Source organism: Suricata suricatta, chromosome 11 (assembly GCF_006229205.1).
Source record: "Suricata suricatta isolate VVHF042 chromosome 11, meerkat_22Aug2017_6uvM2_HiC, whole genome shotgun sequence".
NCBI classification, from domain to species: Eukaryota; Metazoa; Chordata; class Mammalia; order Carnivora; family Herpestidae; genus Suricata; species Suricata suricatta.
Window position 1 is genome coordinate 26072997 of NC_043710.1, and position 22129 is coordinate 26095125.

Genomic DNA, 22129 nt, shown 5'->3' on the forward strand with positions numbered 1-22129 from the left:
GTGTTAATTTCACATAGTTTAAAGGGCAAGATTTCTGATTTTAAAAAAATAGCGGCAGTAGGATTGTTTTTCACAAATTACCAACCCAGAAGCCAAATGGGAAGAAAAGCAAGAATTATGCAGATAGTTACAGAAAGATTAATCCCAATTAAGCTAGCTTTGTGAGGGCTTATTCATTTCAGTGGTCCATAAGGCATGGTCTCAGTGGGGTTTTATTAAGTGCTCTATATCTTATTCCAGAGATGGAATCCTGAGAACCAAAGATAAAGTTAATTCAGCTCTGATATCATTGTCGCCATGCTGTCCCTTCTCCCCACAGTATGAGTCCAGGCAATAGGGCCGTGTGGAACATCTATTACATCCCCTCTAACCAAAGAAGCTCCTCACATCTTTGGCTCCATGATGTACACCTAGTAGGCACTCAACAGTAACTATAGAAGAATAACATAACTGTCTTTCCCTCTGACTAGTTTACCTTCTCTTATATTTTATACATTTGAAAAGCAACACACTTGCAAAATTAAAGTCTAACATGCATGACTAACCTTACCAAAAGATCCCTCAGCATTTTTCAAAAAGACAAAAAATATATATATAAACCAACCCCCATATACTAAAACTCAGAACTGCTTTACACTTAAATAGCAATTTACATCGTATAAACACATTCATAATCTTCATTGGTTAAAACAGGTCAAAGGTCCATGACTGGCTTCTTGCACTAATAAGGCTCACAGCCCCTAATAAGGCAACAGAATTCTCAGCTGACATATGTTGACAAGCTGTTTAGTTCCATTTCAGCAAAAGGAGGAAGCCAAAGTAAAAAGTCTCACAGTAGAATGCTCATCTGATAGACTATGTGTCCTTGAAGTTGTGGCCCTTGTGCTTTTATTCCACTGAAGAAATGATTCACATCCCAATTATGGATATGGAGACATCTTCCAGAAGATATTCATCCATTAAGTCAACAAATATTTACTGAGGATCCATCTCATGCTAGGTACTGGGAAATATGGGTAAGACATAGTCTCTGCCCTCAAAGAGCTTACAGTCTAACAAGGCAAGAAATTTAAGGAAGGACCAGCACGTCAAAGGAAAACCCATCACCTGGGTTTCCCTGGACAGAAGGCAAGCTCAAGCAGGTACAGGTGTCTGTCTCTGGTATCCAGAGCTTTGCTCAAATTTCATCAAGTCAAATATCCAGGAGACTCAGATTTTCTAAATCTGGTAAAGTCTTAGCAACACATGTCTTGCCTCAGATTCCCATGAAAATGATAAATTAGAGCCTAAGTCTTGAGAACTCAAGGAGGCCAGAGACAATGACCATGTGAGCATCCAACACAGATAAGCTTCTTGAGTGAGAAACTAAGAGTCCCCAAGAGAAGATGAGGGGGCTTCACCTGATGCTGGCTTATCTCTGGGATTTTGTTCTCCCTTGCAACACTGTGGTGGGAATTAGTCTGTTCACACCCTAACTTGGCATGGCTCAATTACCATGAGTTCTCCAAGTCACGAACAGCACATCGAAAATGCATCAACTCAAGCCAAGACAATAGAGAGATATGCTAAGAACTTAATACTCCAGCCTATTTAAGCAAGAACTAGGTGCCAAGAAACCTTCACTTTCAACAAATAACACAATCTGCTAATTATCTGCAAAACTATTCCAATCGGGACTCTCCAGATTTACTTACTACCTAGCAGAATGTGCCCTTGATGGTGAGGGTGCAGAAAGAGCCAAGGCCAATTTGGAGGAATGTGAGAAACAGACAGCTTTGGGGAAGGGTGAACTCAGGGAAGGATCTAGCCACTTCAGGTGATGAACAGGCAAGGCCTGGGAGGAAAAAGCAGAGAGAACATTGGCAGATGTCCCTAATAATGCCACATTGTTCAGATGCACACAGACAGGCAAGCATTCACATATTTACACCATTTCAGCCATTTGGATGTTTAATTCATTCCATGTGAAACGTGGAAATGCTGGAAATGCTGGAAAGTTCTTCCACTTCACTTGGAAAAACACGTTGTGTTTTTTATGCAGGCATATTTCTGGTCTGTGTTGCTCATTGTTGTTTCTCTCAGTTCCCTCAGTAACTGTTACTTGACAACCTATGTGGAGGTGACCAAGCCAGGTGGAAATAAAAGTTGACTTGGTTGTCACTTCAGAAGATCATCTCACTAATCCAGGGCTCCAAGGTCACCATCCATAATGGCTCTCATTATAATGAGGACAAAGTCTTAATTCTTACTTCCTACCTTCTGAATATACTACAAACATTCACAACCTTTGAATGAATTGCTCACCTTCACTGGTGAGACATGGGAGTAGGTGCTTCATTAGTTGATGAGACCCGTTGTCTTCACCCCCGTATTTTTGCTCAAGATAGAGGCAAAAGGGGGGAGAAAGCCAAGGACATGGGAAACCAAAACAAAAAGGTGCAAAAGGGATCTGAGTGCTTAAACTCACTTTCATAGTGCCTACAGGCTCGTGTCCCTCCCCGATGGCAGAGCCCAGTGCCTGGTCTCCGGGCACCTCAGAACAATTTCACTGAAGAAATCCCCAGTTTCTTACTGACCAGAACTCCTGAGCTGAGCTCTCTGTTTCCCTTCCATCTTTCTTTCTTTTCTTTCTTTAAAAACAAACAAACAAGCAAACAAACAAAAATAACAACAACAGAAAAATCCCTCTGGACACAAATGTAGACAACACATCCGTTCACTTTGGGATGAGTCCAGATGAGACAAAAGATTAATCAAAATACAAATGATTATAAGAATTAACATGTGCAAGGATTTTCCCTGGACCCCTCACTCTTTCTCTCTCTCTCTCTCCTTCCTTCCTCCTCCTTCTCCTCTCTCTGATTCTTTTCTCAGCATTTCCTTCTGTAATTTAATTTTTACTCTGCTTTGTCATTCTGACAAAATGTCTCCTATTATAGTTCTTGCTACATATATTCAATTTATCATCGACTTCTGGAGTTCTGAATATTCCCTCTAGATGTCCCATTCCTAAATTCCCATTGTCCCTGACATTTTAAAAGTTAAAAATTGGTTTACCTTGCAGCCTTGCTTTTACTTCACTCCAGGGACTAAAAGATCTATACATATTTTTGTTCTGAGAGAAATCATCACCTTCATCTTGACTGGCTACATCAGTGGTTCTCAGTCAAGGACAATTTTGCTTTGCAAGGGATATCTGGCAATATCTGAAATATCACAACTTTGCAGATGGGAATGCTACTGGCACTTATTGGCTAAAGGTCATGGATACTGCTAAACATCCCACAGTGCACAAGACAGCCAAATAATGCACAAAAAGAATTACTCAGCCCAAAATATCCATTTTTCTAATCCAGAAACCAGGGGCTATAGGAATACAAGAGCAAACTCATCACCACCTCCTTTTTCCCATTTATTTTGGAGCAATTTGGATAAAAACAACCAAGGCTAGACCCTCTCTTAAATATCTAGAAGTGAGCAGAGATGGCGATTGAAGTTTTCCCCCCAGTCATCCAAGGGAGAGGGAGAAAAACAGCCTTGGCATCAGGTAAATCATTCTTGAATGAGTAGAAAGCCCCCACCATTATTCTCCTCACTGATTTAAACATTGCAAGTCCTGTAATTATGCTGTGATTATAGTCCACTGGATTTTGGAAGTCTTCATGCTCCACTCACAGGCTCCTAAAGCCCAGGTTAAACTTCCCAGCATCCTCTGGTTCATCCTGTCGATCCGAGACCTTGAAGTCCATGCTCCGACTACACCCACCTCTCTTGATGAGGCCACATGGATGTGTAGGCGCAGAGGACACATCACCTTTTCCTAATCATTTTGCATATAAAAACATTTAATGCCCTCTAATATTTTTTTCTTTCTTTTAGTAAGAAGCACAAGGCTATCAATCCTGTTCTTCTTGCAGTAGAAAAGAACTTCACAATAGAGGCAAAAACAAATCACGACCACATACAAGCATCATATTTCACAGAAAACTGTGTACGTTTGTCCCCCATATAGGACATACTTCAAAGTAACAAAATAATTTTATCGACTGTAGTGTTCCTTCTTCCCATTAGAAGTGGATGTTGTTCACCCTCGTGGTACATAAATATCAGAGAAAAGTAGTCTTTGAAATTCTCTTGTCCAGGATTTCTTGACTTGGTATCGTTTGGGGAATGTATTGGTCTATGTTCAAAGTGTTGGCAGATTCAGTTTTCGTTTTCTCTCCATCCACGTGCATTCTTCCCAAATTTATATACCAGTCTTCGTCCATCTACACGCTCCAGAATTTCTCTTTTGTAGTAATATCTGTAACAAAGGACATCGATTGCATGAGGTGGCTGGTCAGACTAACACCACCAAGGAAATAACTGGTCATGGTTGGGACTGCAAACTCCTCACCTCATCGCTCGGCTGAGTTTTTCGTAGGTCATGCTGCTGTTGTTCTTCTTTTTCCCCCACAGCTGAGCCACAGCCTCTGATTTCAAGAACCTGAAGATGCCCTCAGACCGGTCTTCCCACTTGATTAACCCCGGGTTCTTGTCTGGGTTCAGGAGGATGTCACGGATGAATTCCCATAAGTGAGTCCCTCGTGGATCTGAGGAGAAGTTGGAAAAGGAATTTATTAATGGCCTAAGTCACACGGCCAAGAAGGGGCAGAGGAAGCACAGAGTTGTGACATTTTCCAGCAAATAGGATGTGCTCCATTTCCCCCTATCTACCAGCAAAGTCAGATGACAGGATGACCAAATATCGGAACTAAACAAAAGGCATTTGGGGTGCCTGGGTGGCTCAGTTGGTTGAGCGTCTTGACTTCAACTCCGGTCATGATCTCATGATATAAGTTCAAGCCCCAGTTCAGACTCTGTGCTGACAAACAGCTCAGAGCTTGGAGCCTGCTTCAGATTCTCTATCTCCCTCTCTCTCTCTCTGCCCCTCCCCTGCTCATGCTCTGCCTCTCTGTGTCTCTCAAAAATAAATCTTAAAAAATGTTAAAAAATTTTTTCAAATAAAAGACATGTGAGAATGAACTAGCACAATTTTTAACTTATAAATCAAGAGTCTGAGACACAGAGAATGTAAGTGACTCGATTGGGACCACCCAATTAACCAGTGTCAAAGCTAAGACAAAGGAATAGGTCTCAGACCTCCAATGTGTTGGGGGGAGTCTCTTTGAATTACTGTTGACAAATTCCTCAGGATTCATTTTAACCTGCTATTTCCCTGAAGAGCAAATTTCAACCACTTTCATTTAGGACCTCAGCCCACGTACATCACTCTCCCCCAGAGACTGTGCCTCAGTCAAATGCACATTGACAAGGCTCTGGAACTTTAACTCCTAGAATACGTGGGGATAGGGTCCTGTAGGAGTTGAGGGGGCCAATTTGAAAATTAAGCAGCTCCTGTAATAAGATTAGCAACTGAATCCTAGTTGACCCTCACTAGACTCGTGCCACACAATTCTTCCCGCCATCGGAGGTGCTGTGTTCATTCAATTCTGTGGAATGATACGCAGTACAGATAGTAAAGATGTCCAATTCCCTATCATTTGTAGATTACACCATCTTGATTTCTCTCTGTGCCCTCTCCTCATGCCTCTTACATTTCCTAAATCTTTGTGAGGTTTGATTACTAGGAGAAATATAACTTCCAAAGAGCACTGTTGAATCTTAAGAGTAAACAGTCATTTCCTGGATCGATAGCTCAGCAGAGGTAGGAAGCCAACAGTCAACAAAAGGAAAAAAAAAACATCTCAGCTATTTCTTCCCATCTTTCTTCTCTTCCCATCCATTTTTCTGGAATGGGGGGAAATCACTAACCTCATGGCTGCAAGAAGTGCTTGTGGACCTGGTGTCTCAGTTTTATAACAAACAGAGCAGCATGAGCAAGAGCTATCCAGTAGGTCTCCACTTTGAGAACCTGAAGAGGGGCTTACCCAGCAAGTGATGTCCTTGCTCTTACAGGCTGAGGTAAAGAAGGGGAGGCAACAGGCAGAGGCAATATTTGCCTAAAAAGTAGCAGCCTCCAATTACGCCCAAGGTGAAAGGAAGGGGCAAGAGCCATCTTTCTGAAAGCCCACCAACTTACTGTGCTTTTTGGTGTGGGACTTTGCAGGGTGGTCTTGCTCCTTTTTTATCTCAGGTGACTCTGCTAAAGGGAAAAACAAAAGCTGTTTAATTTACGTCTTTCCTACAATTGCCATTCCATTCATTCACCCACTCATTTAACCAATATTGTTTGAGCACCTAGAAAATGCCTGGCACTGTTTGTACATATGGTATGGAAGCAAAACAAAACAGAGATGATAAAAAAAACTATGAAGGAAAATATCGCAAGATAAATGGGGACTGAAGTATGACGATGGGAATAATTTGCTATTTAATATAAGGTGGTCATAAGAAGACCTCTCAGATAAGGGGACTAGAAGGATTTGAGAGAAACAGCCAGCCATGCAGAAAGCTTTGGAAGAACCTGCTATAAATAAGAATAGTAAGCGCAAAGGCCCTGAGGTCAGTATGTGTTTGGTACATTCACAGAACAGAAGGAAGCCAGTGCAGCTGTGACCAACGGGCAGAGGTTCAGCCTTGATGGGACTCTTTCTGGATTTTAGCTTTTATACTGAGAGAGATAGGAAGCCATTGAAGGATTTAGGTCATTGAAATAAGTCAAGTGTGTATGTTGGGGGGGGGGCTTTGCATAATACAAAATGTAAACATTTATAACAAAGAAAATGGCTTTTAAGCCAGAGGAGTGCCCTTTTTTGGCATGCAAAGTTACATTTTAATCAGCCTGACAAAGGGACCATTGACTGGCCAGAGCTCAGTACAGAGGGCCACCAGTGGACTATGGAAACACAGATTAGTTTAACAAATGACTCATTATGGTAACCCTTGTGAGTATCGCCAGAGAGAAGATGACTGAGGCAGATCTGTGAACTGAAACTTCTTAAAAAGATAAAAAGAAAACTAATCGTTCTAGCAGTGCATGTGTACACGTGCATGGGTATGTGGAGTGTGTGTGTGTGTTAGAGAGAGAGAGAGAGATTGGGCACTTCAGGTGTCGGGAGGACCAAGGCAGATCTTACCAAAAATCTCTCAATCACAAATCCATGGTTTTAATACGGAAAAGTCTCTAAATACAAACCAATCCTGTGTTTAGAAATTGGGGGCCAGTTAAGCGCCTCTCTTCTGTGAGCATGATATCAGGGTTTCTTCCTATGCTAGGGTTCACTGAGCCCTGTGTGGCATTTAAGGGCATTTCAGACTGAAACTGTATGCAAAGGGAGAGGATCCATGGCATTTGTTTAATTGTCAAGAGTGTTATTATTCAAAATTTTAGACTAACCCTTAGCTCCTAATTAAAATGGTTAAGAAGAATAGCTACTGTTTATTGAGCACTTATTATGTACCAAGCCCTGTGCTATGCTTTTTACCTGAATGACCTTATTTACTTCCCTCCATAACCCTAGGAGGTAGGTACTATTTATTATGACCCAAAGATTATAGCAGTGGTGGAGCTGGGACACAGAGAGGTCAGATGACTTATCTAAAGTTACATAGCCTGAAAGTAGATTCAGGAGATGGACACAAACAATTTGAATCCAGAGGATTTACTCATAACCATCATTCCGTGCCATTTCCAAGGATGATGGCACAGCTCCCATTTCACAGAAGTCTTCCCCGCCAAGAGTCAGGGTCAGTCCTTCAATGCTCTAGCTAGTGGGGAGAAGAATCCCAGCTTGGAGGGTTCTGTATTTTCCAGCATGCGTGGACACATTCACCTATATGGGCACCCAGCTTGTCACGACTCAGCGTTCCTAACAGTTTCTCTGCAAGCAAGCATGGTGGGTGGACGGGGATTTCATCAGCCTGGTGAGCAGAGAAGCCTCTTATTCTGGTTAAGAATCTCTCCCCCGGTGTTGCCAGCAAGAGGGCCTGCACCTGACTTGGGTTTCTCTGAAATCTGGAAGGGCAAATTCACAGGAAAGGTGAGGAGACTCCGCTCTCCCTCCCTGTAGGTTTCAGGGTGAGGTTGCAACATCCCATCAGGATGTGACAGTATTGCGACAGGTCTGGCACCCGCCCCGGTTTCCAAGTGATACATCACTCTGACAGGGCCGCGTTGTTCTGCAGACAAAGAGTGGCATTTACCCAGGAGGCCACAAGCAAAGCTCATTTTCCAATGGCGTCCAAGAGGGATGTGGGGCCATTATTTCAGAGCCAGGCTAGAATTCAGAAAAACCTAAGTGTTTCTTGGCTTCTTGACCTCAATAATAATATGGACCTAAATAATAGTATCTAGGGAGTTCCAAGCTGATACCAAATCCATTACTTTGGGGTGAAGGTAACTTAGCAAACGAGATGGAAAACCTTAGACCCTCTCCCCACAAAAATGCACATATGCGCACACTCAGTGAGAACCTGTGAACAACCACAGAGGTCCAGGCTCAGGTAGGGGTCCAGAAACTCTAGATTTAAAGACCCCAGACCAGACAGACCATGAGGGAATTTTCTCTGTGAGATGTCAGCCATTTTCCCAGATTGGGACTCCGTCAAGCTTAAAGAAAAGCTAAAAATAAGGAATAAAATAAATCCCCCCAATAAAAATGGTTCCAGCATAAATAATATGGAGGACTATGCAGCCAAAGGCAAAAGGAAACTCAAGATTTCTTCCAGCCTCCTCTTCCTGTCCCCGGTGTGTGTGGGCAGGCTGTGGGATCACCGACCCGCCTTAGCACTAAGTCTTTTGATCTGAAGGCTCACTTTAATACGATGGCCTCTCCCCCAGTGTCTTCCCCTCACCTCAAAATAAAAGTCAAACCCTTTGAAGTTACCCATGTGGTTAAGTGACTCATTCTTATAAAATAATGGCTCGCTCTGGGGAAGTTGTCCAGCTTGGCTTTCTCTTGCTCTGCTCCTAGGTACCTCAGGCCAAGGTCCAGTCTGGGCAAGGGCAGCACCAAGCCACAGGTTTGTGACGCAAGTTCCAGAGCATGACTTCAGCTAAGCCGCTTCGCAAGAAGTGGAGATTAGAAGCATTTGCATGTGATTCAGCTGTGAGCCATTTCTTTACGGGATATACAAATGTCAGTGTTATAATAGACTGTGCCACCCTAGCTCTAGGCTCAACAAGTCAGTGAATAAACACATCAAGCCCGAGTTGGCGTGATTGGCTCCGGGACTATCGGGCAGATCAGGAACACTGGCAGCAGCCATTTTGTGCAATGGGCAGATGACAGAGAAATCAAAACAAAGCCTCTTCCCCACCGTTTATCACAGAGGGCATCAGTGTACATTGGGCCTCGCCTTTGCTTGGCTTGTAACTTGCATTAAAACATAGAAAGATATTTACCTGCACCCAGTTTAATGGGAACTTAAAACCTAAAGACTCAGACAAATGACAAAGGCCTTTTGATGGGGGGGGGGGGGTTCTGGTCTCATCCAGTAGAGACTAAACCTTTCTGGAAGGGAATGGACCCATCATACAAGACTGTAATTCACTATCCCACGGGAGGGTTGATCCTCCAAAACATCTACCAAGCCCAGACACTGAGTTGATTTCTTGCAGTCATAATTCTGGTAGAGGTCCTGGATTGTTTCACTGTGTTACCATCTCAGGGTAGGAAAAGGGGACAGAGGAATCCAGATCAATGGAGGTAAAAGTGTGCAGATCTGTAAAGCCCATCTTTAAGGATGATTCAAAGATGGAATAAAGGGACGGTGCGTTCCCTGTGACTGCAAATGTGAAAGGAGAACGAGCCCCTGTTGGTTCTGAGATTCTAGAAGATACTTCAGGATACAGAAGAGAGGAGGCTGGCTGGGCTGTGAGGGTAGGGGAGCCTTCTCTGTTGCCCAGGTGCCCGAAGACCTAACGACCCTGAGCTTAGGAAGTGGTTGGTGCAAAGTTATTCTCAACTGCAAACTTTTGCCATAAGCCAGAGACCCGACTGGAAGAACACAAGAGGTGCCACCTTACAAAGTGTGAGAGGAAGTCAGAGTGTGACCGGGCAGTTTCTTCGGCTCTAAAATCCTGGGTTTTGACTGGGTGGCCATGACTGCTGCAGAAATTTCCCCCCAATTGTTTCAGTTCCCCCAGAATGGCAAACCCACTGCAAAGCCTTTCCAGTGTCCGATCTATTTCCTAAGTTAAACAAATCCTTCGAGTGACACACAATGCTCTGGGCCATTGGGGGAGGGGGAAGTAAGGAAATGAATTGGCCTTCATTCTTAACTTCAGTTCCAGAAGGATTTACACTGGCTCCCAGCCCTGCTTCATTCAAGGGGTTTGACCCGAAAACAAAACCTCAAATCTTGTTATTTCAGTTCTCAAAAACACAGTGAACAAAAGAAAAAAAGGAGGGGACTGTCAGAGGAGAAGAGGCTGTTTGATTCCAAGTTCTTCATTTAAATCCCAATTCTTAAGATGCCCCAAATTCAATTCCAGGAAGATCAATTGACTCATGACAAATCTAAGCTCCAAATCTCATGAACCCAAGCTGAGCTATGGGTTCTTACGCAGGTCAAGGGACAACATGGGACCCTCTGGTCACCTCCCCAGTCCTCACATGGTAGATGCCAGTGTCCCTCTTTGTAAGGAGAGGGGGAAATATAGTCTGAAAGTGCCTCCCCGGACTCCCAACAGACCAACCCCCTCAGTGGAACCTTGACCGAGAGTCAAGCATCACCCCAGTTGCATCTAATTTTAACCAAACACAACTAATGTAAACATAATTCCTATAGAGCACAGGTGGTCTGACTAATCAGAATCCTTCTGAGCCATCATGGGCAGACTTAAAAACTGACCTGTGATAACCAGCATTCTAGAAATGTCCAACTGCCACCCCTCTACCCACAGACCATCGGCAAAGGTTCACTGATCTCTGAAGGCCACTTTAAGATATTCTTCCCCTAAAGTCAGATATAGTTTGTTGAAAACTAGATATGGCCTTCCTTCCCCCATAAATATACCCAAGTCTGAATAGTTTTATCAGATAATTTCCCAAGAACAAGTTTTGGTTGAAAAGAGAGGTTTTGTTGTCACAAGAGAGTGACTTGGTTTCACAGGAGACAAACCCTTTTCCTATATGCTCCCTACTGCTCATTTTCAATGTACAAATATTGGCTCAAAAGAAGACTCTTAAAATTAGCAATTCTAGGGCCCCCTGGGTGGCTCAGTTGGTTGAACGTCCGAATTCAGCTCAGGTCATGATCTCGCGTTTGTGGGTTCAAGCCCCGCGTCGGACTCTGTGCTGACAAATCAGAGCCTGGAGCCTGTCTTCAGATTCTGTATCTCCCTCTCTCTGTCCCTCCCCTACTCATGCTGTCTCTCTCTCTCTTAAAAACAAATAAAACAAACCAAAAAAAGTAGCAATTCTATTTCTTTCCTAGGGTTTTAACTAGAAAGACTCCATCCAGCAAAGTGGAAACGTAGGATGTTGGTGATTCTCATTAATTCTCAGTAAGGACTTGCAGGCGGCACACTCAGCCCCTGAGGTTGGGACAACTTACCAACAGGAAGGTGACCGGTGGTTGTCATGGAGATCTGGGCCCGGCAGAAAGTCTTGCTGTCCAACAAATCTGTGGCAGTGAAAAGATAAAGGACATTAAGAGCCCCCTCCTTACAATGTAACTTTGTGGCTATTGGAAAACACGGTAAAAATGTCAAAGGCCCTTAAGTGTCAGGGAGTTAGTTACCTACTGTGCTACCATAGCTGGTGTCGTATAAATAGTTTTCTTCTTTCCAGGTGTTCATGATGGAAGGGTCTACAAAAGACAGAAAATGGGAATGGTCAGCAAGCATCTTCCCATGGGTGATGACTTTGTCTTTTCTAATGCACTGCTCATCAGAAAGGTGCAGGACATAGTGGGTGGTCCTCAGAGAGAAAGGGTAAGATTCTGCTTTCACCATATGTGAACTCATTTTTCTTCCAGTGTCCTGGGGGGGAAAGGGCTTGGTCACGGCCCCAGCCAGATGTTCTACACCTGCTGCCTCTTTGGGGAAGTGAGGAAAGTAACCGCAGCGAGACCATCCCAGACTCACGCTTTGGTGTCCTGGGAATTTTCCCAGTCTGCACGTGGCAGGGGGTAGGCTCAGGAGCCTGGCATTGTCTCACATTCTACTCAATAAAGTTCACATTAGAAAAAGAAATTGTTGGGGACAAACAATTCCTAATTTGTAAGCATCTTTTCCTAGAAATCTCTTCCCGGGAGAATTAATGTTTCTTTGCGGGAAATCTAGCCAGTCTTCTCGCGGTGTCTTTATGGCTGAAATTCTGTAAATCCCCCTCCAGTTGGATGACAGCTCCCTCCCTTCAGGATTTCTCTAATTATCTCAAGGGGTGACATAAAATTCTCAAAACAGAGGAGAAGGAGAAGAGCATGTCACCAAATCAAAGCAACAGCTTTTAAGAGTGAGGCCCCATTGCCTCATCTTGGAAAAGAAGCGTGCTCCCCTCCCCCACCCCACCCCTGCAGTGTGCTTGGTAAGCATGTCTGACTCTTCAGATTTCAGACTTGAAGGAAACTCCCGTCCACCTACCACCTACCCCAAATGGAGCCCAACTCCTACGTAACCCCCACGTCTGGGCTGATCTCCAACAGAAGCATTTTCTTTCCTGGCCAAGAGCCGTGAGACCTGGCAGGAGCTCTCACCTTGTCCCCACCAGGGACTTCCTGCTTTCCCCTCTTCACAGACGGAGGCTGCCCTCAGCTCCCCTCCTGTCTGGGCTCTGAATTTCAGGGTCAGGGTAGTAAGCCACTGGCCGAGTTTCATTTTGTTTTTATAGCATAGATGATATAAAACCTGACTCACTGGCTAAGTCCTCCTGTTTACGCCATAGGGATTTAGCTGGTATTTTAACTAATGGCTACGTGTTTGGGCACCCCAAGCCCAGTTTCCTGGGGTCACACCCTCTCTCCTTGTTGGGTCACCTCATACACCTGTTGTTGTCTCTGAAAACAAATTGAACCAAAAAGGTTTGGGGGGTGTTGCCCCCTCTTTGAGCCTCTTCTCCCCTCCTCTTAGGGTGGACCTTCTTCCCCACCCTTTGGCTTAGCTTTTCCGAACTGGCAACACAAGAATGTCTGGATGGTCAAGGAGGAATTATCAAGTTATTTGGGCCCTCTTCAATGCCATCTGGCTCCTCCAGTGGGGCTATCTGTCAGTCCCGGTGGGAGTAGGGGTGGAGCCCCAGCCTCTGGGCCAAGTCCAGTGTCTGTCTCTAGGGAAGTCAGGCCCAGGACCAGACCATCTGGAGAACTCAAGCGCTGGTCTCTGGGGGAGCAGGGGAGGGCAAGGCTAGGAAAACCTAATTAATATGTGGAGCAGCTATTATTTCATCTTTAATAGTGGTAGACTAGCCCCTTATAAATAGAGCAAATAACTGCATGGGGTCAATTTCAGCCCTTAGGGATTCACAAACCACCGAAGGTCAAATCTGGTCCTTGATGACTAGCACACAGTCCTCAGAGAGGCCCGTGGCAAACTCCATCATCCCACTTGGCTCACAATCTCATGTGGGGGGTGACCCTGGAGCAGTGGTGGCTGCATGACTTTATCATGGTTAGTGGACTTTCGGTGACTTGCATGGCTCTCCCTAGATGGAGAGGTCATAGGCCAAAGGTCAATATGCAAGGAACTCTGATTGGTGCCAGGCCCTGGGGCACAGTTTCTCAAGGCAGCTCCTGCCTGCCCCCTGCAAGTCCACCAGACCAGCTGAAAGTCCCCAGGAGAAAGATTTATGGACAGAGACAGGAAGGCTGATTGGGCAGGAGAAGAACAAAAATAAACATAGATACTAGGAGATTGCAGAGCCCACTCAGAGCCTAGAATAGTGTCTTTTGTCTAAAAATGCTCCAGAGGCAGGAGTTGGGTTGCGCAGGTGCTTTTGGACACCCCCCCCCACCACCCCAAAGGCCTTCCAGAAGCTACAGGAACTACAACAGCATGTCTGTATCTTCTGCCTTTTTGTGAAATACATTCTCACCTAAGGAGGAGGGGAGAGGAGACACTGCCCCTTGTCTCTTCTCTCCCCTTGCTTCTCCTAACTTGGCTCAGCCTAATGCCCTAACTCTCTTCCTATGGGGAATCCTACCTAGACTCTGCAGTTTTCCTTGCTCCTGGACCACAGCCTGGGTGGTGCCCTGGCCAGTTGTGGGCAGCATTAGTCTAGACTGGAAATAGATGGCAGCCACTGGTCCCAAAGGCAAGGAACCAGGCTCATGGTGGGGTAGTCGGCTGGACACGGCCAAGGAAGAGGCATCCCTGGGTTTCCTGCCAGCACACTGGATCCATCCTGCTCCCACTCTCTCCTGACTCCCTCCAACTGTCCTCCTCCCGGCTTTGCCTACCACGTTGGCTCCCTTTGTCTACTGTTACTCACCAGTTTGTTCCGTCTTGACAATGACATTGTGTGTGGACTGGAACAGGTCACTGCTGCACTGACCTGTGAAGGACAGATTGGGAAAGTCTGAGCCCGCCCACTCGAAGCCAAAACTTAAGCCACAAAAGCTAAATAAGGACAGAGCTGGCTTCTTGGAAGACCTTCTGCTGGTCCTGCCACCTGTCCACCTCTGTTGGCTTATGTGAGGGGGCTTCCCTCTCTGCATCTACAAACTTGAACCTGGCATCCCTGGCCCAGAAAATTGGTAGCTAGGGTACATACATCAGATAGAATTATTTGGCCTTGTAGAGGGACACCAGCCAGGAAGATGGAAATAGAAGTTAAGAAGTCAGAAGGGCAGTTTTCCCACTAATAGCTGCAAGGCACTTTGTTTTTCTGGGTCTTGTTTTCCTTGTCTGTAAATTTGCGGGATTAAACTAGATAAAGTCATTAGGTGACCTCTAAGGTGTTTTCACCTGCTAAGTAAGATATGATACAAAATGAAACCAAAAATACACAAGAAACCATTTCAACTGGCTTGATTCTTCTTTGGTCTTAAATGTAATGAAACCCGTTTTGAATAGATCCAACCTACGAGGTATGTCCACATAAATGAATACCAAATTAAAAATATATAAAAGCAATACATCCAAAACTATACACACACACACACACACACACACATGAGTTTAGTATGTTTGTCCTCCCCAGCCAGATTATAAATATCTCAAGAGAAGAGGTCATACCTTTAACCTCTCTGACCATTGAGTTTCCCAACTGTAAAATGGGTACAATATTTATTTTTTCATAAGGTCATTAAATGGGTCAATTCACTTAGAGTGTCTGGTATAAATAAACACTCAAAGGGTATAAGTTAATAGAATGTCTGAAAAAAAATGAAACAAAGGAAGAAATCTGGCAAACAAGCACTCGGAGGCACCAACAGAATGCAGTGGGACCAGACAAGTCATGAGAAGTCAAAAATGGCCATAGCATCTTTGCTCTCTACCTCCCTCTCTGCCTTAGGTTTCATCAGGGCAAAGCTTTAAAGGAATGGATTTAATTGAAGGTAGGGAGGTAAATATTTTTAAATCTTCAAGTGTAAATCTGCTCCCTCTGAAGATTCCTGAGGGCTATTAATAGAGCCTTGTTTGGTTTGGTTCTAGTAAAAGAAAAATGAGCAACCGTCTGTGTGAGGTAAATGGGAAGAAGGGAGTACCCGGGAGCTGCATGAGGTCATCCAAAATGGCCACCCTAGCTGCCAGCTTTGAGGCCAGACCTTGGGTCTGTCACAGACTGAATCTGGTTCATAGTCCTGGAACTGACACTTCCCAAAGTTCCAACTACTTGCCCGAACATAGATTCTGCTAAGACAGACATGCCCGTTCTGATGTGGACAGGCCAGCTTGCCATTCCTGCATATCACTGCCGTCCAAGACACCTGCAGTTTTCAGAAGAGCTAAGTTTTTACTGGTATTATCAGGAGAACCTCATGTCAGTGTCAAAGACATTCTGCAAGAAGAGTTGTCTGCCCTATGGTGCCTGACAAGCCAGTATGGATGGTGTGTGAATAAACTATCACCGATGGACAGTGTGTGAAACGGTAGCCCACCTGTGTTCCTGGAGAGGCTTCAAGAAAGACACATCTGGGGTGTTAGGGTGGCACTAATTACAGAAATCACTGCAGAAACATCCCACACATGTGCCGACCATTAGTTCTAACCCAGCTCTCTCCCTTGTTTGAGTTTCAGACCTTTTAAGAATCTGTCGAAATACTGTGAGCCATCTCCTCCCCAAAACACATCATCTGTGATGATGTTAACAAGCAAGTGATCGGGAATGAAGCTACGGAAACCTGTTTGTGAGGGAAAGAAGGTTTTCTGATAGCAAGTGTGAATATCTAGCTTAAAAGTTAACCTTAAAGAGAAATGAAATTATCTGGGGTTTATATGGAATTAGACACACCTGGAACCCTAGACTTTGTGCCTATTCTCTCTCTCCCTTTCTCCTTCCCTCCCCTGGGACCCAGGAATTTGCAGGTGAGACTGGCATCCTCTGATGTCCCTGACAAGGAGCCCAGCCGGCTGCGGGGTCTCTGCTTTCTGCAGCGGGCTCCCAGAGGGGTAGAAAGGGTCAGTCACCATTCCACTTGAGATGCTGCAAGTTGCTGTAGAGAAGCTGCCCCGCAGTCCCCGCCGCCCGGGTGAACTCCTGCAAACTCATGCCGCAAAGATGCTCGCCGTTAACGTCGAACTCCTGGAAAGGGATGCAGCTGGCATCCAGCTGGTTGGTGTCCAGAAGGTGCTGCAGCCACTCCCACACCTGGTACTTGGTCCAGTACTGAGGATGGATTTCATGCCACTGGCCTCCGAAAAACCCGCTGGAAACTGCAAAACAGGAGACGGTCCTGTGAGTGACCCCTTGGTTCCTCCCACACATCATCTCAGATGTGAGACAAGCCGCCAGCGGCTGGACCACAGCTTCACTGCGGTCAGGGGACAGCAGCGTGGGGGCTGGAGCGCGAGACGGGCTCTGGACAGGAGGCTCTCAGAAACGTGGTCCTTCCTCAGTTGCCTGGGGGCTGATCGTTAGCGGCCCTGCATGTTCATGTCCTCCCTATATAATCCTTACCCCTGGGCACTTCGTGAGGACACAGATCTGAAATACTCTGAGATCATGAGCTCATTCCCACGTCCTGCAAAGTGCCATGAAAGCTTAAGCATTGCCAGTGTCAGCCACCTGTGAGCTTATTGTCCACACCCACACAGTTCCCTTCCTCTTTTTCTCTCTTCCATTTTTTCCTGTCTCTTACACACACACACACACACACACACACACACACACACACACCAAATTCAGACCATTTTCAACCAAAAATGAGGCCTGAGACTAAGGTTCCTTGCTCTCTGATACCTTTGCCTCTCCTCAGAGTGGTCCAGACTAGCCATCTGCTTACTGTGCTGATATACCCCTGCCCCACCCCCCATTGGTTATTACAGCTTCTATGATGTCACTTCCCTACTCAGTTACTCTCAGTGGCTTCTCATTATTTACTGAAAATTGACAGGTTAGGCACTGGAGGTCTTTAGTAACTATTCTTCAAGCGATCTATCACTTCTGCATGTTTTCTATGGTATTCCTTCAGCCTGGTTTGTATCCTGCCGACACTCCCTGTTGAATTCCTACCCAGCCTGTAGACTCTGGCCACCCCATAAAGCCATCACAGACTCCCCCAAGCTTACTGCAAGGGCTTTATGTCCCCTGAGTCTCCAGGAGATGTGCTTGGCATTTCTCCTAGTGGCTTTTGTCATGTTCTGCTTTTCTTTACAAATCTCTAAGTTCTGTCTTATCCGTCTTTGTAAATTGTAAACTCCAGGTCATGGACTCTGTCTTACTCATCTTTGTATCTCCTACCAAAACTCCCTCAGAGACCATCGTAGGTTCTCTCTCTCTCTCTCTCTCTCTCTCTCTCTCTCTCTCTCTTTGATGGAATTTGTTGCTGAAGAAGAAACAATGTAGGACTCTAGAAGTTTGAGGTGCATTCACAAGATGGTTAAATTAAATACCAGTGAAGAAGTAAAATTCATCAAAGGGAATAAATATTATTGACCTGGATATGGCCTAACCTTCCGCATATGTGGATCTCCTGTGCTCACTTAAGAGAACATCACAAAATCACCCCAAAGTCCTAGTCCTGGTGGGGGGGATAGAGAAGGGAGAGCCATCCTCTGGGACATGACAACAGGGCTGAGATTTTACAGTCCCCTTGAAAACAGTGGTCAAGGGGAGGAGCTCTCATCCAAGAAAGATGAGGGGCAGGAACAAGGGACAAACCCTGTTGTATCCAGCCGAGCTGAAGAGGGTGAAGAACATGGCAGACAGATACCCCCACAAACTGAATGATGGACCAACACAGGAAAGCACAGTGCAAGAAACCTGTCTCTAATTTTTGTCTTCAAAGGCATGCTAGATGAGTACTTCTCAAACTTTAATGTGATTGTCAATCACCAGGGAATGTTGTTCAAATGCAGATCCAAATTCCATAGATCTAGGGCGAGGCCTGAGTTTCTGCATTCCTAACAAGCTTCTACATGATGATGATGATGATGATGATGATGATGATGATGATGATGATCTGTGGATAAGTCTGAGTGACAAGGAGCTAAAGAGCTCCAAAGGTTTGATTCCCTTAACGCTGATTGTCTAACCCTCAACACCTCAGAAAGGCTGATGGGGGAATGTTTCCAACCCAGTCCCACTTTTGCTCACCCCCCCCTCTGAATTCATCCCCTGCTCTCAGACCTCAGGAGCATGAAAAGCAGGAGGTGGACGTCATTTAGGCACCAAGGTGACTGCCATGGGTCATATCTACCACTCATAGTATGTGCTTCACTCCTTAGCCATCACAGCCAGACCAAAGCAGCACTAAACCCTCCACTGGGGTCCTGGAGGTGAAGCCAATTGTGGTGGGGAGCAAGGACAAGGATTGGAACAATCTAGTTCCAAAACTTAATTACATAGAAATATTCCCGAATATACAAACACACAGAGCTTACACTGACTCTTTCTACATCCCTCCAATTTTTTGGTGTCTCACTAAAACAGCTGTTTAAGGATGGGGTATATTTTCATGGCTCCCTGAGTCCTTGATCTTTTTTTTCCAAAATAATTACACTCTATGATAGCACAGCTCTGAGTTTACAAATAAGAGAAATAACTCTCAATAACCCAACAACAGGCCTCTCCATTTCCTCTCCCAGCTTCCAGAATAAAGGATAGTTCCTGATATTGTATCGCGTTGGAACTTGGGAGAACCAGAGACTTTTGTCTAAAGTTGACTGGGGGTTTCTCCTCATCTGTGAGGGGACTCATCAGATTCCTGAAGTTTTAGAAGCCCTGGAAATCCCAGCTCTTGTCTATTATTCAATTGGTCCCCATCAATAATGACCAGGAACTGGGCCTTCGTTGGGGCCTCTGGAAGGTAAGATGTAAAAATGGCTCCTAAATTCTATTCCCTGCTAAAAAACACTGCCCCAGCTTTCTCCAAAGCACACAAGAGGAACGCATACATTAGGAATGTCCTAATCTGGGGTGCAGACTGGGGATGCCAAAGATGTTCCAGGCTGAAGAAACTTTCTACCCTATTTGGAATCCTCCTTTGAAGTCCTCACAAGGAATCTGAGGTCTGCAACAGAATATATCACTGTCCAGAAAGGGCAGCAGTTCTGTGGACAGGTGACCAAATAAGGGAGGGTCACCTGACCATGCTGCCCAACCTTGTTTGACTGGGATTCCGAACTGAAAGGGGTGGTGCTGTGCTTGGATCAACTTCTCATTGGAGAACACAAGCTTTCCATTATCCTCCTTTTCCTGCTTTGCAGGCTGTGTTCACCAACGGCCGGCCCATTTCCATTTCTCTGGAGAAGCAAGAGCAGCAGAATCTCTTGCAAGGAAATTAGCAGCCAGTTTGGGGCAGGAGAAGAGCCTAGAGCTTTAAACCCACTGCAGTCTGATGCACAGCAGTTTGCCTAAACCTAATGCCTTCACGGTGGGGGTTGGGGCCCAATTTGGCAAAGTCTTTATCCAGTTCACTTCAACAATAAGCCGTGGGCTTGATCCCCAAACCCTCTATATGCCACATCAGCCGTCCCTCCCTCTTCTAATAAAACAGCTCCAAAGGAAAGTCCCAAAGGGAGACACATGGTCTAACAAATCTCTCCCCTTATGAAGGCTGGTCACAGAAGATGAAATAGAAAGAATAAGCTGCTATAACCCTGTCTTCCTCAAGTTCCATGTTTCCGTACAACATGTAACACACACACACACACACACACACACACACACACCTTTCTCTGCTATCCTCTCCTGAAATCCCAGCCAAACACTGTTAAAAGCCTCAGCAGGTGGACTTCCCTTTGGGCATATCTTCTACCACCCGCTCTGCCAGGCTGCCTTGACTATTGGGAGGAAACAATGGAACATCTCAAGCCGGCTTCTGTCTGGAGCCCCAAGAGCCTGCGGCTTGTTCCCCACATCCCTGCTAAATAAAACCTGCATTTTTCAAACATTTAGTTGAGAAACAAAGCGTAATTAAAACAGAGGAAAAAGTCCCATGGGGCGTGACACGGACACCCACTCAGTCCCCTTACCATTGCACGAGGGATAGCTGTCTGTCCAGGTTGGCTGCTGGTGGAGGAGATTGTTGCTGGGGTTGAGATTCATTACACCACTTCCTTCCAGAATCATGATCTGCAAGGGGATCAAACAGTTCGTGTGGTCAGTGCCTCTTGGACAAACATCATTTGGGAGCACAGATCATAGAGTTAACTCAGGAAGAAAAAATAAAGTTTGTCCTTCCAACCATTGCCTCCAAAGCATGTTACCACAGCCCTTTCAGTAAAAGCAAAACTCACCGGCAATTAAAAATTTCCAGGTTCAACTTTCATATGCATGAGGCAAGTTTTTACAGCCACCCATTCATAAATGAATAATCTCTGATCAGGAATGAAGCAGGAGGAAAATGCAATACCTGCTCCCAGGGCGAGTCTGGCCAGCAGCCACAATTTTTTTTTTATTTTTTTTTACAAAAGTGAAAATGCCAAAGAGATTTCGTGTAAAGTAGAATTGCAATCAATAAAAATCCAAGCTGGTGGCAGCACAGACCCGGCACCTGTGCAGGAACTCAGATCTAAAATCAAACGTTCACAAGTCCCAACCCAACTGAGCGACCCTGCACTCAGACACCTGACAGAGTTTCCTTAGTGCAGGCATCTGCTACAGCCCACGTCCATATCCATGCCCACGTCCACATCTCAAAGGACTTCACTCGTCCATGCTTAGAGCTCCTCCAGTATTTGGCTCATGATAATATCAGGAATCCCAGAAAAAATTCTGACGAGCTTTCTCTCTCCTTTTAGAGCCCCGGAGAATACTACAGGCTTGGAAACTGACCTGGGGAATCTCTTTTTCTCAGTAAAGGACACAGGAGAAGAGCCTTTGTCACATGGGAAACTCTCTGGGTTTTTTAAATAACATAAACATTCTACACTTTAGAACAATTTGCCTCAACCCTTGAGCATTTATACTATTCCCTACTCTCAAGCCAGACGCTCTCCTCCTTTCAGACTCAAGCCCTAGAAGTAGGTTCAACCATTCAGAAGAAGAGCCGCCAGTTTCCAGCAGGTGAGCGAGCATGACCTAGGGCCTATAGAGATAACTTGCTTGTTCAAAATGTTGGGGTGGGGAGAGGAGGTAGCCTTATAGCAGCAGCTCATGGAAATTTTTCTGCCTGTTTGGGGAAAATCTTGTCCTTGGGTGTCACCAATGTCCCCGGGATTGAAATTGCTCCAGCAGAGAGGTTCCAGCCCCCCAAACCCCTTCCTCCAACTTGGCTCCTACTCCTCTTGTTCTAGGTGGGCCTTCAGAGGGGGAAGAGGGGTCTGGAAGAGGCATAAAATTTCATTCGTGTATCAATTCACTCAACAAATCTTTACCAGCCATACAATGGGCTGGGTACTATTCCAGACACCAGGGATAGAGCAGGGACTAGGAGCCAAGCTAGGCCAAAGAGGAACATTCGTGATGATCAGCAGCATCATCATGGCTGTTTGGCAAATAATTAGGCCTGAATCCAGCCTAAGTAGAAGGTAGAGAAAGAAAGATAGGAGGAGAATGCAGCAGACCAGGGGCCGGGAAGAGGGCAGAACTGGGCTCTGTGTGGTGGCACCATGTATGAGTGTCAAAGCCAGAAGGAA

The 22129-nt window shown here is 45.3% G+C and overlaps 1 protein-coding gene across 2 annotated transcripts in view; it reads right to left on the reverse strand.

The window, feature by feature from the left end:
• Nucleotides 1-3391: 3391 nt before the first annotated feature.
• Nucleotides 3392-22129, reverse strand: part of EHF (ETS homologous factor) — a 38981-nt gene continuing 20243 nt past the window's right edge. Inside the window, exons 2-9 of one of the 2 annotated variants that reach the window (XM_029957345.1) lie at nucleotides 20525-20624; nucleotides 16517-16762; nucleotides 14376-14438; nucleotides 11689-11757; nucleotides 11503-11571; nucleotides 6083-6142; nucleotides 4397-4592; nucleotides 3392-4303 (exon numbers count right to left, since the gene is read on the reverse strand). In XM_029957345.1, the coding sequence (XP_029813205.1) occupies nucleotides 4204-4303; nucleotides 4397-4592; nucleotides 6083-6142; nucleotides 11503-11571; nucleotides 11689-11757; nucleotides 14376-14438; nucleotides 16517-16762; nucleotides 20525-20621 (900 nt within the window). In that variant the 5' untranslated portion in view covers nucleotides 20622-20624 and the 3' untranslated portion in view covers nucleotides 3392-4203. Of the gene's footprint in view, nucleotides 4304-4396; nucleotides 4593-6082; nucleotides 6146-11502; nucleotides 11572-11688; nucleotides 11758-14375; nucleotides 14439-16516; nucleotides 16763-20524; nucleotides 20625-22129 lie in introns of both variants that reach the window. The other variant, XM_029957344.1, reaches the window with a different exon arrangement.